The 16208-nt window shown below is 38.6% G+C and overlaps 1 protein-coding gene across 4 annotated transcripts in view; it reads right to left on the minus strand.

The window, feature by feature from the left end:
• Positions 1-15008, minus strand: part of LOC133530240 (nucleolar protein 4) — a 186941-nt gene extending 171933 nt beyond the window's left edge. Inside the window, exons 1-2 of one of the 4 annotated variants that reach the window (XM_061868116.1) lie at positions 14873-15008; positions 13880-14457 (exon numbers count right to left, since the gene is read on the minus strand). In XM_061868116.1, coding sequence (XP_061724100.1) covers positions 13880-14398 — 519 coding nt within the window. In that variant the 5' untranslated portion in view covers positions 14399-14457; positions 14873-15008. Of the gene's footprint in view, positions 1-13879; positions 14651-14872 lie in introns of those variants that run through there. The other 3 variants (XM_061868114.1, XM_061868113.1, XM_061868115.1) reach the window with 3 other exon arrangements.
• Between the last annotated feature and the right edge of the window lie 1200 nt (positions 15009-16208).

Genomic DNA, 16208 nt, shown 5'->3' on the forward strand with positions numbered 1-16208 from the left:
GGTACCTATAAGTACTAATTCTTTTTGCGAAGCCAAACAGTTTGTTTATAAAAGTTGATATTTCATACCTGACAATATCTTTGAATGTAGGTTGACACGTAGAGAACGCTTGTAGAGAGATGTAAAGAGAATAACATTACTAGCTTGTACGATGAGTTTTTCATTTTGTGGAATATAGACCAAATATACGAATCATCAACTCATTTCATCAGAAACATCATTTAGTTTGAGTGATTCTTGTAAGTCCAGTCTTTTTAGGTCCACTGCATGAATCTGTTACTATAATGTAAACTCACACAAGCATAATCATTTCTACGATTGTATTTCTGGGTTCATCTAGACGACGTTCATCCGACGAATTTTTAATGAATGCATTTAATAGCCTCCGATTATCGATACCACGCTCCCGCTAATGGTCCCCTCACTGCGGGTCGAGTATCCGTGACACGTCGGGCGACACTGCACCGTATTTCACTCGCTGTTCTGAACGCTCAGAATACCCTGCAGCCGCTACAAGCCACACTTTCTACACACCACATTAAATCCAAAATTAAATTCGCGCAAATCTCAGCCTTAATACACCTCTGGTGTGTCTGCGATAGCGGTTGGAGTTGATTTAGTGATATTTCATACGAATGAAGAATAAATTGTTGTACATTTCATGCATTGGCTCTCTGCGAACCTGTTGATTAAATATTTATTGCGATGCCTATGCCCTAGTAAATATTCGCGAGTTTGTTCAAATTGCGATTTAGCGTTTGTTGCTACATATTTTCCTGAATTATTGCTGAAACAAGAGTTGTGTTTAATTTTTTTTAATTAGAGAAAAGGAAATTAGGTTTAAATATTTTTTTCATTGCTGATTTGAATTATTATATGTATTTTTTAACAGGTGTATTTAGGTCTGTAACACATTACCAATCAGGTAACGGGGTTGAGCCTCTGCCTACCGAATAAGGTCAGTGATTCCTCCTTGAAATTTTGCATAATTATTTCGGGAACAGAAATGTGAATTGGTTAAACTATTTTATGAAAAATATGGGGCATTTATGAAAAGCCTAAAGATGCTATCACAGCATCTTTAGGCTTTTCATCTTCAAATTAACTTAAAATTCAATAATACATATTTGTAAGAAGGCTTTTATACAAGTCAATACACCATTTACAAGTGACATCATAATAGTGACCTGTGACATGAAACATACATAGAAATATTTATACGTACAACAGCATATAAATACCTGGGTACACATTATATTATAATAATCTTAAAATCAATATTTACTACAATAAACAATTTTGAACTTTAGACATGTTGGAAAAATTCATAAATCTGCTTGCCTATCTTGTGTAATGTGAACAAAAGAAACGAGATACTGCCAAGTCTATCCGAATTTTATCGAAAAGTGTCCACACAAAAATCGTTGTGTACCAGGGATTCAGGGGTTGCCGAGAGCAAGTATTAAGTCAAAGTGCACCTAATGCCCTCGACGCCCCTCGATCCTCTTAAATGCCCGCTGAGCCTGCTCTTCACGCTTCATTGCGCGCACCTTAAGATTGTCAGCTACTATTATTTATACGAGTTTTGCACGAACGAGCACGCTCTTATTAATTTATCAGCACCTGGTGCTCTCGGGGCGTACAAGGTGTTTTACCATGGGTGGGGGTTAAATTATTTACAACTAAGGCAAATATAAAAGGAAGGTTTTATGACTTTCCTTAGCATAGTCACTGTCGATGGGATTGATTGTTTAGTACATTATAATAAGATTTCACAACAACTACTATATTAGTATTGTCATTCTTCATTTGTATGCGACATTTAAACGGCTCAGGACCGCTTCGTCCACCATCCTATTTCGTCATCTTTTTAAATCGTCCACAATACTATGTCGTCAGCATACAATTCCTAAATCGTCAACTTCCTAACTCGTCCATATTACTATTTTGACTACAGTCCCAGATCGTCTACCTACTCTACCTCGTCAATATTATTGTACCATCCTATATTCTGACTGCCTTCTATAAATAAGACAACATCGACACTTTTCATTTACTTTTGCATTGATTTTTTTCTAGTGAAAAGCGTTGTTGGCCTGTCATTTTGACCTCCAGCAGCTTTAGCCAGCACTGCGGACCGCCAGGAATGTGGACGAGTTAGCACTGTAGACCATATAAGAAAGTGACGATATAGGAATATTGACGAGTCAGAACAGTGGGCCATATGACAATAATGACAAGTTAAGAAAAGGTGACGAAATAGGATTGTAGACGAAGCGGTCCTGATCCATTTAAACTTAATCGACTCACGGTGAGGTGATACTGGGGCTATATATAGCAAATAGCTCTAAACACTGCATGCTCAAAATTTGTATTCTAGACTACTTACCTCTGAAAAGTGATATGTCAATCTTTTGAAAAAAAAGTTCGTATTCGTAAACCAAAAGAATACAAAACATACATAACATATTGAACATAATTAACTAAATGAAACATCTATCGATTAGGAAGGCAAGTAAACGAAACTAATTATTGATAAACATCAGAAACTCCGGCAACCGGGACCGATCTAGGCTCATCCCTTCCTGGGGTCGTTTACAACCTAGCGGCTCTCCGCAGAGCCATTGACAGTAACGAATGTTGCAGAGTAAGTGCCTCGTGGAGTCCATTCTGCAGCTTATTGCGGGCCGGTGTCCGGTTCTACGCGGACAAGAAATTTGAAATATGAGATGTGGCAAAGCAAAGTTATTTAACACATTCTGAGCTAGCCCGTATTTCGTTGACTTTATAAAGTGAACAAGTCAATGCTCAACATTCTAATGCACAGTTAGTTAGTTAGTGCATCTCGGCATGTTCCGCTAATCGACAACCATTGTGCCTATTCGCGTGAAACGAGGTAGCGCTACTCTGACCACCCCAGCTCCTCTACGAAGCCTATTAAAAGAGCCCTTAAGGCCTACTTGTAGAATATTTTTTTGAATTTTAAATTCTATTTTTCAACTGGAACAGTGGAGATATAGGTAGACTGGCGTCTAACCACTACCAAGTTAGTTTAGTTACCAATATTTTTACAGCTGATAGTACTCGGCTCCTGTCGTATATTTAAGTGGTGAAGACACCTTGGTAATGAGATAATTAAATGAATCTCATTGAACCGATCAAGAACCTCTTTCACCTCTTAACACGCCACTTTATGTTGATAAATGATAAATCACGACATCACAGAAAGTGTTAATCTTGTCAGTTAAATGCACATGATGTTAAATTTTTGGTAGAATTATATATTTTTTTGTTCGGTACACAAAATAAAAATGAAGTTTTCTAAATTTCTATTTAAAGTTAATTGTTTTAATGTAAAGTACCATCTCTTAAAATATCGGTGGCTAATTTGTTAGCACCTTATAGACTAGTGATTATCTGACATCTACAAGTATGTATATAGGTAAATATACAGAGGTTTACTAAGACTAGACTCAACGTAAGGACAATTTTTAGGGTGCTTTAATAGCGACCTGGTGACAAACATGACAATAATGGTGATATTGATCACAATACTTAGGCCAACTTTGAGACACCTGTTTTCTTACACAATAAAAATACTTATTGAATAAGATAACTTAAAGTCACTAAGTCACAATTGATATTACTGCCGCTACTGCCTCAACATAAACAAAGTTAGTAAGCACGAAATATAACCAAGTGTCATCACTCATCATAGTCATGTTGGTGATGATGCTTATACATATGTAACTTTGATCTTCAATGCTCACGTTATATGATCGCGTTGAACCAACATACAGCGACGTATACAAAAACACAGAATATAAAGCCAATGGTACACGCGCCCGGATACAGGCTTAGTTCACACTGGGGTGGATTACACGTGGCGCCGAAACACGGAATACTTCATGCGCGGTAATAACAAAAGATTTGCGCGCCATAACCGCTGGGATAAATAACCGATATACACGCGTGACGCTCAATTCTGCCAGTTTATTTAGGTACACAGCTAAAAGTAAATGAGTTGAATTATCGAAAATTATAGTACATCACATGAAACGTTGATAAACTTTGGCTTCCGAGCCACGTCTGTGTCACGGTTTTTTGAAATTCCTAGAAAATATATATTTTACTGCGCTTGGCTCTTTTCCTAAAAGTTTTCTGCTCTTAACATAAAATTGCCGCCTATTATTGGGATGGCAGAAAATCGTATAGAATGGAGAGTCTTGGTAGACAAAAAAATTACCTCATGTGACCGCGAAATCCAATTATCAGAAAAAGAGGAAGAAGAAGAAACAGTAATTTACATGATATAATTGTAATTAATAATAAATTGACTCTGTATTACTATATAAAAAGTTAATGTATCTTTTACAGCTGTTGGAATTCCTTGTATAAATAAATAAAAAGTAAAAGATATAGTCGTAGCGTAGTACATACATACATTTATAAATATGTGTATCAGCCCGATTCGAACTTTAAGATAGGTCAAACACTACGTGTACTTCGTACGATATGGATTAGATATGTAAGATATCGAATCCATATCGTAGGTATCTTTAAGAAATTTTTGACGTATCTTAATTACAAGTATGCCAATATTCTATTATTAAAGGCACTAAAGCTTATTTTTTGCTGACCAACACAAAAGAAGAACAGAACGGATCCCTGTCCCTACAAGGTTTCACACCATCAAAAATGTGTGTGGTTTTATCCTTATCGGACTTGACATGTGTTTGTAAGGACATTACATTCTGATTAGTTGATTGTACTTCAGTTGCGTCAGAACCACAAAGAAGAACTTGGTGTTGAAAATTGTGGTAAATTCGTGAAGGAAACAGATATAGCATCAGAATATTGGACCGCGCTTCTAGACTGAAAGTTTTAGCTGTAGACTTTGTCTGAAGTTGGCGTGACTGTCCCGACTTCAGTCTTCTTTCGCTATTATTATACCCATTGGACTTATAAGGTTTATGTAGACATCATGACTATGGCACTTTTGACTTAGTTTTGTATCTAAGAAATTATTTGGTCTACACGCTTGTCTGTATGTTAGAAATACCTATTCTAATATCAATACAGTAAAGACAAAATGCCGATTATTTCTGAATTCATTAAATACCAATAATCGCGTCGAAAATTGCGAAAGAATTTGTTGATTATCAAGAGAATCTACGAAATAAAAGCCAGCAGTTTCTTACATTTGTAAGAGACATCGAGGTCATCATTTCACAATAATGTGCCATACACGATAACCACATAATACACTTCCATAATACACTCTAAAATATACCTACAAGAAACGGTATTTCAATTTCCATGAAATGTTCGCAACCCATTATACCAGGCTCGCAAAACACTACAAGAGACATTCAAAACTTTGAAAATTCAAAATTCGTACGAAGCCACAGGCACCGGCGTCTATAGGAACAGCAAACATAGGTATATGGAGGTAGGTGTAGACGAGCTTGGCGGGCGGTAGCGTCGGATGTATAAAGTGGCGCGCCGGTGGCCGCATGACATAGCTATAACTCGCGGCGGCATGACAAACAGCTGAGCTGGGGAGGTGTGGAGTCGACATCGCGGTTTTTTTTTGTATGTTATGGCGTGAGCATTACAGTAGTCAAGTTTCGTGTGTATAAAATAAAGTTTTGTTTTATTTATATTGTCTGGGAGAAATATCGTAAAGGTTGAGAAATACATAAAACGTCTTTTACAGTTATTATGTTTTTAAAATAAATCTCTCGTTTTGTTCTGAGTCATAGGAATATGAAGAATATGATTTTAATTTATAAATCATACTTCTTAAATATTCTTGCCATTCTAAATGCACATTTAGAATAGCCTCGCCCCGCACACCCTGTTTTAATTAATTTTCAAGTTTCATGAAAACAAAGTAAGTTTCACAAGAACAAATGAAATGCAACCTAACTAAAAATACAACTTGATTCAAACTTCCCTTCCTAACATTATGGACGATTTTTGTTTTTCTTCGATAAATCGAGAAAACTAAAGCACTAAAGTGCTCAACATTTTAATCAGTTTGAGTATGTATCTATTATGGTTCAAGTTCTTGGTTTTTTATGGACTTGTTTTGGCTTACGAAGATCCCAATTGTGGATAGACATTATATATTTTTATATTCACTCAGAAAATTTTTATATTCACTCAGAAATAACGACATTTCTTCATGTAACATTGTGTTCGTGGTGTATTATGTGTTGAAACTTTCATTGTTTGTCATTGATGTCATCATCATTTGAATTTTAAATACTATCTACATCCATACTTTTCAATCCGAAACAAAATAAATAAAATAATAATGTTGAAGTCTCCAGTTGTGTTCTATTCGCGCCGACACCGGAGGGCGCCGTCGCTAAAGCGCGATACTACGGGCTCGCCTCGGGCGGCGCGAACCAATTACCCGCCGCGCGGGCATTTACCCCCCGCCGCCCCACTCCCACTCCCGCCCCCCCGAGGCCCGGCACGGAATTACTTATCTCCACCGCTCTGCTGTGAGCCCGGTACTCTACCGCCAGCCCAACGCCTGCAATGCGAATGCGGTTTCTGTTTTTTTTGTCCGCTTTTGTGTTTTTAAACCAGGTGGGACCCTAATGAGTACTAACGACTGACCGGGCTACCGAGTATATTTAAATTTATGAGGGTACAACGTACATTCAAGGGCTAGGATTACCTTGATGTTTGTAAAACCTCAAGAGAACAGTCGGCAAATAACTTTAGACCTTTTACTGAAACTTTTCTTTGCCAACTTGTTTTTCTTTATCTGGAAAGAACCTCTCTAGTACTTTCCCAGCCTTTACTTACTGAAATTTACTCTAGGTACACTAGTTATAATCAAATATTATTCACAAAATTCAAATTGTAATATCATCGGCACAGTAAATACTCGTAATGATCGTAGATTATTAAGAACGATTTCAAACCCACGCAGTCTGCGGCCGGCCCGGCCAAACCTCAATGTAACTTTTGATTTATTCGCTAAGGGTTATAGAGACTATTTTTTTTTCATAATCAAAATTTTACTATCCTACTTTGACAGAATTTGTACCTAGTAATGTTACCAGTTAAAATATATTTCAAGTTACCTATATAACATTTTATGTACGCATTACTTTAAATATTTTCACATAAGTAGATAAGTAATTATAATTTTTCAAAAAGTTTATAGTATTTTTCGAACTGGAAGGGTACGCTGATAGCTGTTATCTGCATACAATTTATACATTCCAAATATCGCAAAATTTTATAGAATTGACATCTATCAGCGTACTTTCCAGTAAGAAAAATGCTACAGGACAAATGTTTATTTTATTCCTTCAAAAAGTTGATCGAAAATCTTTGAAGCGTACAACACAAACCTAGCTCCACATACACTCTTAATGATACGTTCACGTATTCAGTAGATCTCCATCACGCGTGTAGCGTCTACGACCCGATATCATAGCGCCCTTCATTAAAGCGACCGCAAACCCCTAACAACCGTGCGTGCGTCCCTACCCTACACGGGCTTATCTATATTTTTTCGCCGCGCCTTTGTGATGTCGCGGTCGCCTCGCCCGCCATGCCTCCGCGCCACTCCGCACCAGCTAGCGCCATAATTTACGACCGGCCCGCGCCGACCGCTCGCCGGGAGCGGCCCGGGCCGAATTTATGGCGTAATTTTTACAATGGCCGCTGCAGATCTGGGATTATAAAGTTCTGGAGTGACCAGATTGTCCAATCGAGGTTTGAGCACGGACGGTGTAATGGCTGGCGAACCTGTTTTAATTTAAGCATTATGTTTATGACGTATTTTTACTTATGTAAATTTGCATGAATGTAAAAGGGTAAAAGGTTTTGAGAACTTACATTAAATGGCATCAAAACGAAATGATGTGGGATTATAAAGTTCTGGAGAGACTAGATTGTCCGATCGAGGTTTGGGCACGGACGGTGTAATGGCTGGCGAACTAGTTTTAAGCATGTTTATGACGAACGTCAAAAGTGACGTTCTTGGTTGAAGAAATGTCACTTTTGATACTGACAGATCAGTATCATCATAACTAAAAAAATCGTGGTATGATGACTGATGACCTTCAAGATCACGGTATTCACGGTCTGATCTTTGCATTTGAGAAGATTAAGAATTAATTAATTAAAATGACCATCAGAAAACAAAAGCTCTACCTATTAGTTAATATACTGGTAAAATAAAATATGAGTGCACAAGAATATTCTCAGAAAACAAAACCCGATTTCCTACTACGGCAAATCCAGCTTCCAACACAAACAGCGTCGAACCCGAATATTTTTTCCTTAGCAATTTTCCCCCATTTAATGCTAAGCCAACAGCTTCGCCCGACCTGTGCAAGCGGTTCAGTAATGCACACGTCTCAGATGACGCGGAATAATTTAATTGCCACGGCTGCGGCTGCATCCGGGTGACTCCATATTTTTGCCGCAGAACGCTTCTAATTTTAGCGAAGGGGTTTAAGGGATCGAGTATTTTAACACAGCGCAATTCACGCGTTATTAATGTCTAGTATTTAAGGAACGGCTGCACAGTGCACACAGTGACGTTCAATAAGGATATGTCTCGTGCATATAAAAAAGGCATTCTTAAGAGGAAATATTAACGGTTCTTTTTTTCATACAAATGTTCTCGACATTTTCCTGTCTAGATTTTGGCCCTAGATGAAATAATATTTTTATATGAATTCAATATTACCAGTATCTGTGTCTGTACGTTTTATTATTGTTTCGTTTATATGAACTAGATTGCTTCAAAATAAATGTGCCGTAAACGTCTAGTAATACACAAAATCTACAATAAATGCAAAAAATCAAAACAGTCAGGCACAGATATATTTCTTTCTCATTCCGTTCCCAAAATTTCGTTACGATTGGTTGAGTTTACGAGGAAGAAAATGTCGAGATTTTTCGCCTAAGCTGCAGTTGTCCTTAACGCACTAATTTTAGGAGCCACCTCTTAAGGTACGGCTACTACCTTACTTTCTATACACCTCTCTCACACTAATATGACAGTACGAGCGAGATGCATGGAAAGTAAGTTATTATGCACGCCGCGCACACGCTAGCGATTATGTCAGTGTCATGTCAATGACAAACTCGTGGTAAGGCTACATACAGGATTTTTATAGGAAGTTGTACGTATTGATTCAAAATATTCACAGTTAATTGTATGATTTTGAAAATTTAAGTACGCGTACGTTCCACTCTCCATTTTGAACTCGGAGCATCTCGGAACGGAAAGCGCTGATCGATCCAACGTCACCATTTGGATCGCCAATAAAACTCAAAGAGCATCTCACATGCATTAATTGATTTTACTCGTGTAAATGAAATGCAATGCAAAATAGTCAGAAACTTTAACATCATTAAATCAGAAATTATGAAGTTATGAATATGGAAGAATCGGTATATTGGAAATTCTCAATCAAAATTAATCATGACAAAATTGCATATCACACTGCATAAAAATCATCGATTTCCATGACTAAACAACTATCGAGAATCGTGCGCAATCAATACAGAAATCATCGATACATTCGATATAAATTACTAAGGCGGCATGATGTGAGCAGAGTTCGAGCAACTCAGGCGACGAGCGGACAAGAGTGGTGTAGTAATCGATCGAGCTTATCGTCCACACATCGGCAGGCCGCAGTCTGCACTCACGGCTGCCATTGTCCTAGCTGGTCGTTTTTCCTTAGTCCAGGTTTGCATGGATGAAAGCGTTTGTTTAAAATTTCAGAAACCAGCAACGCAGCCTAACTCACTGTAACAGTTATTCAAAGTACCGAAAATCCTCTCTGAAACCAATGATTATTGCTGTAATCGTGTATAATCGTAACGCTATGATGATTACATGACTAAACAATATTTACTCCATAGAAAAAGTAATCGAAAGTGCTTAGGAACGATGAACCTAACTGCCGATAATATGTGCTAATTTGTCTGTATTAGGTGGATCGTTTGTATCAAGACACTAACCTTGACAACACACTTGAAGACACTAGGCCGCTTTTTAGATTCTCCAATATTATATTACTATATTATATTATATTATTCTTTTGGATGGCAAAAAGTTTGCAGAGTGCAGATAAAAAGTATCTCTATCGCGGACTAACGTGTCTCAGTTTTTTTTTTCAATTGTTTTTGTTTTCATAGCTTCCAGATGAAATGGATCAGCAGGTTTTATGTTCACTGCAAGCCAATTTGTAGTATGTAATATATATTCAATTTATGGGGTCGACTCATTGTGCCAAAAATAAGTCATCCCAAAAACGACAAAATGTCTTAGAATTGTTAGCTACAGTGACACAATTTATACTTCTTGGGTCAATTATTATAGCAGATTTCCTTTTGGAATTACTGGTGCAAAAAGTATCCAATATCTATTTCAGTAGGTATTCTTCGTAGTACCTTGTTATAAACCGAGAATCTTGAGGTGTAAGGGCAAAGAAGTTTGACAGGTCAGTTGGTGCTTTTTACATTATGACACCTAGTTCAACAGATCTTATTGGCACAACATGACAATACTTCGAGTAACACAGAAAAATTTGGAACAGCTACTGTCCGAGAAAGACATTGCAAGTATTGCAACTAGTTTTAAAGCCAACCCAACAAAGCCTGTCGTGGTATATAACGATTTGATCTGTATTCGACTAAGCTTTTGGTGTGGATTATTTTATTATTTCTAAAATACTCGTAAAGGCACATTTTGATATTGCAAGAATTCGGTAGTTTATTTTAAACTAGCATGTTGTTCTAGTTGGGATAAACCAGTCATCAAATATTTAAGAAGCTTGTTGGTGCAGTTTACAATTCATTTATCACACAGTTTCTCCAGTAGGTGCTTCCCAGTTTCGTAGAGTTTTAGCTGATAGCAGTTAAGACAGAGTTCAGGCAGGTTCAGGTGAGTTAGGTTAATAAACATGAGAGGCGGCCAGTAATAATAAATGAGGCGAGCGCGGCGGCCCGCCTGGCACGTTCGAACACCCGGCGCGCAGCCGCCGGCAGAGGCCACGAATAACTTATACTCCACTTGTATGGCTGAAAATGACATGATACGGGTATCGGGCAAGTGATACGTTTTGTGGAGAGCTTGAAAGGGCGTCCTTTTGTATAATGGACATAATGGTGCTCAAAAGTTATTCATACCTGATAACGATCTAGGCCTGCTATATTTTTAATAAACCTAAAAGAATATAAGACTATCATTTGAATTTAATATACAATTTGTCAAACCCCAATTTTGATCGAATGAAAACCGGCACCGATGTTTTTAATGTTTCAAGATTACACGAAGCGCAGGCTATTTAAAATTTGGAACTGAATATCCGATGAAAGCAGAACTACACGTTTAATTACCTACGACTCTAAATACATTCTCTAGAATATCTTTATACTTATTTATCATTATTTAACTATGTTAACAGTAAATATCTTAGTACCTATTTATAAAGGGAATTTTATTCAAGGAAACAAATGTAAAATAAATGGATTGAAAACATTTGCTCAAACGCTGCCGCTGCAAGTGCTCTCTGTCAAATCAATTTGATTGAACCAATGAAGGCTAAGCCCCTATCTTAGTTAGCCATATACAAGCATACTGGTATCACACGTTCTAAGGTATCTTTACAAATTTGAGCCTTATTACGTTGTAATAAAGCGTGTGTAGTCATATTGACGTCGAGGTACTCGAGGTACAAGCCGCAGGCGTCCGAGCGGTGGCATCTAATCGCGCTCGATGATAAACGAGCCGCCTAATGATGATGATGTGGGAGCTCCGCGGGCGTCATGCGCGCCTGGTGCCGGGGTGGCACACATCACCTGTTCTTTGATCTCTGTAAGGTGTGCGTGTGTGAAAATGTCATCAAGCCATGGTAACAACAAGACGCCGGCGCCGCCAAGTACAGACAAACGCAAGAATTTTAAAAGGCTCATTATTTTTGGGGCGCCTTAAAAACGCATATTGGTGTGTGCCATTTTCATTCGAAATAAAATTGTGAACTGGCATGGAACACCTACAAAATTCCCGACAATGTCATTTGAGTCACCAGGATATTTTGATTACCACTTTAACAGAAAAATAAAGCGTTTCAATACCACCTTAAGAATATTTTTATCAATTTTGTACACGCACAATTAAAATTTGATGATAAAATTCTCAGAGACGTGGACCAGAGAATGGGTCGTAACTAAGACTGACGTATATATGAAAACATTCGCCTCAAATGTGTTTGCCTTGTCGTCACTAAAGCAAATGATAAAGAGGTAAGCTAGCTATCTGTTGTACATTTATGTGTGCTTGGTGATTATGTGTCAGAAATCACCTGTTTCTGATTCATGCGGTAGTTGGTACTTACAATTCTATACAAGTGTGCGCTTTTGACTTAATCTCAGAAGAAACAAGTTAGTTTTGAGACTTTTAAGATTAATTTAACTAAGAAAAACCTAAAATGCCTTGAATTAATTTTGTTTTGAGGACAGAGATTGGGCAAAAATATCACAGGCTGTATCCCGGAGTCGCGAGTACAAGTCTCGCCTGGATTGGTGAATTTTTAATTTTTTTCTTAAAATTGACATTTGGCCATTTAGTCATTTAATTATATTACCAAATACTTAGTTGGGTAGTTTTATAGTTGTGTTAAATAATCAAGTGGTCTGTCAAGGCAGGTATTATTCATGTAACATGTTATAGATACCTACCCAAAGCAACTGCCGCTGAAGGGACTAATTCAATTAGATAAGTTCTAAAAGAAAACTCCTGCTCTCCTGCCTCCTACCCTTTGAAAACGGACCACAAAAACAGGTAATGTAGCAATAAAATATGGGGTTCAGGACCGTACTTAACAACATGAAGTATCCACCAAAACATCGATTTTCGATTGCGATTCATTGTGTTGGGGTGGGATCATTAGCGTCCAGATTTAACTGACTTTTACTTTTTGCGCTGAAGCAAAAAAGTAGTTAGTTCCCGACTTGTTTTCTCTGTCTATCTATTATAAGCTCTTGGGAATGTCCCGGACCTTCGAGAAACATTTAACAGTAAACATTCATGAGAAATTTCAGCCTTGTCCGACGGTTCTCCATAATATTCCAGGATGTATTCCGACCATACAAGTTCCTCAGCCTTTATTAGTTCCTAATTAACACGCTTTTATTAGGTCGACCTGTACACTAACTAACTATGTACTGGAATCTAAGGAACTAATGTAACCATCTTCCAAGGATCGTAGCGTCATGAAAATTGGCAGCTGTATGTAGTTCTGATGATAATATAATAATATGGTACTGTCGAACTGATCTGATGATGGAGCCGGAAGATATGAACTGGAACTTCATGATGGAATATCGTATCATAGTCGTGTTTCCACTTGTGAGAAAGGTCACGTAATGGACTTTGAACACGATCAGTACCCCTAGTGTAACTTTGATCGACATCATAACGTGACGAACGCGTTTGCGTTAAGTCTCATTTTGTATAGGATTTTGAGGTTCCAAAACGTCCCGCTTGGCGCGCTCTTTCGAAATCCAATACAAAATGAGACTAAACGCAAACGCGTACGTCACGTTTGGAAATCGAATTTAATTACACTAGGGGTACAGGTTTCACATTTATAATAGTGTGTTTTTCTAGTGTTTTTTTAAACTATTAATTATTTTTAAGGTATTTCGCAACCTGAGTCGCCGTGAAATTAACATTAATAAGCAATAATAAATATACAGGAGACAAACAGAGCAACGGGCGTAAATCATTACGGACTTCTGTAGTCCGCAAGCATTTAAAAGGCCTAAAATATAAAGAAAAAAAAAACAATCACACAATAACAAACAATAATAATTGACTAACCTTTAATGGTGGCGTAGGGATGTAAAGCGGCGGGTCGTTCTGTGAGCCGGTGTAGATCTCCTTCCCCTCGGGGTTCTTTGCGCAGCCCTCCGCGTCCTGCACGCTGTAGCGGCACACGATGCCGTCGGCCGGCTTCGCCTCGTACCCCGGCGGCTTCCCCACGTGGAAACCCTTCGCTTTCACCCAAAAACGAAACTTTGAACTGTCCGAACTGTTACACTCCTCCCCGCGAAGCGTACGAAGGATCCTGGCGTACTTTTTGAGAGTTATAGTCTTGGTTTTTGCCAAATCCCCATAAGTTTGGATGACCCAAGGTTGATAAGTCGAAAATAAATCCAGTTTAGGGTCTCCGGTTTGAATTTTCGGGCGTTTGTTGTTATTTTGCTCGTTCTTTTTGTCATTTCTGGAGCCGCTAGCGGTCGATTTGCGCTTTGACGGCTTTTTAGGAGTTTTTACAGGAATAGCTTCCTGTGTCAATTTTTTACGAAGTCCTCGATCAGCAATCATGGCAGCAGCCATTTTGTTTGACTCGCACTTAGTCCGTGAACATTTCAGTAAGTAGTTATTTTTAATTAGTCCTGGAAACAAGGATTCACTTTTATTGTTCGGGCCCGGCACTCTTTTGTTCCCGCGGAACTTTTGCCTAAACCTCCCGGGATCGCGGATGTTGTGAGCGAAGTTGAGAACTCTCCAAGTTGCGTCGCGTGCGTTCAACTTTGCGGACGGTAACTTTTGAGTACGAAATTCGCGCCGACCTAAAAGGACCCTCGATGGGAGAAAAGTTTTAGTGACGACGGCAGTTTCTATTTGCTCGCTTTTCATCCTACGTATCGTCTAATTTCCTTACTAAGAAAATTTATCTAATTAAGTACATTTTTTTTTGTAACGAAAAATCCTACCTTTAAATAACTTAGGTACCAGTGTCAATAAATTCCGATAAGCTTTTCTAAAATCCCCAACTTAGTAAAAATCACGCAAACTCCTCAAACATACCAACAGGTGTCCGGGAAAACTTTTCCTTGATTTTCCGGGGAACGCAAAAGTACCGGGCTATGATGAACGTGTTGTTCGCCGCGCGGGCGGGCCGGATCAATGGCCGGAGGACCGCTCGCGAGGAACACGCGCGGCGTACTGGCCCGCGCGGCACGGGCCGCACGTGCGGGACGGGACGGCCGCACGTGCGGGACGGGACGGCCGGGCCGGGCCGGGACGCTAATTGCCCGCAAAACAATCGGCCCGATCGCCGGCCGGGCGCCGCGATAATGCTCGCACTTGCGAGATAACGCGACGCTATTGTGTTACGGCAACTAGAACTAGGCTGACTTGAATAAGGATCTCGCGCGGATGCGCGTTCTTAGGTGCAATCTGATTTCGCTATGTGAAGTTATGTGCTTATGGTATGATCATGTTATTAATGTGAACTAGAGTAACTACTTAGTATGTAATTTTTTAAATGTTCGGCTGTAATGTGGATTATAAAATAATTAATAAATAAAAAAGTAAAACTGAACAAGATGCATGTAACTGCGTCGAAATATCGGGAGCTCAAAAACAATATAACAGGTAATCACGATCCATATCCCGCTCAATTTAAGTCTAGTGAAACTAACCGTGAATCATTCAAAACTGTTAGATGCCCCCAGATACGTATTTCAGGATTTTTAATAGCAAATGACCCCAACCCATTGATATATATCTAAGGACGGGTCTTACGGGCAATATATGTCAATGCCCCAACCCTTTAAATTAGTGGATGGAAGATAATCATAAGAAACTTACAAAAATAAGTGAAATTCCATTAAAAAAACATTTTCATATAAAATGTTGCCAAGACGAGACCGTAAGGCTTTTGCATTGTCAAAAATTTATCAGATCTCTTGTAAAGTCAACCTTCAAGCTATACAAGCTCTCTAGGCCCACATACCGTTCGCCCAACTAAAACGTAGTGATTATATGCTCTTCGCGCCCAACACGCGCAATAGCGCCACCACAGTGGTTAATTTGAACCAATAAATCCTATTTCACAGATGTCATGACCATGACTCATGATGTGACACAAGAAAACTCTGAAGTACTCTGAAGGAAATAGGGAGCGTGCATGAACTAAGGTAGGGTCGCCTAAGATCGGACGCTTTTTCGTCGAGTTCGGACCATGATAAAAAACATTGCTTTTATCATTTCCTATAACTATTTTACAAATGGACTGCTAGAGGAAATTATTAGCAATAAAACAAATAATCTGGTCACTTTTCGTTTAATTCGATACACGCTGTAGATTATACGAGACACGCCTTCAAAGTGACAGAATAGTTTTCTTGACTACTTTTCA

Source organism: Cydia pomonella, chromosome 22 (genome assembly GCF_033807575.1).
Source record: "Cydia pomonella isolate Wapato2018A chromosome 22, ilCydPomo1, whole genome shotgun sequence".
NCBI lineage: Eukaryota > Metazoa > Arthropoda > Insecta > Lepidoptera > Tortricidae > Cydia > Cydia pomonella.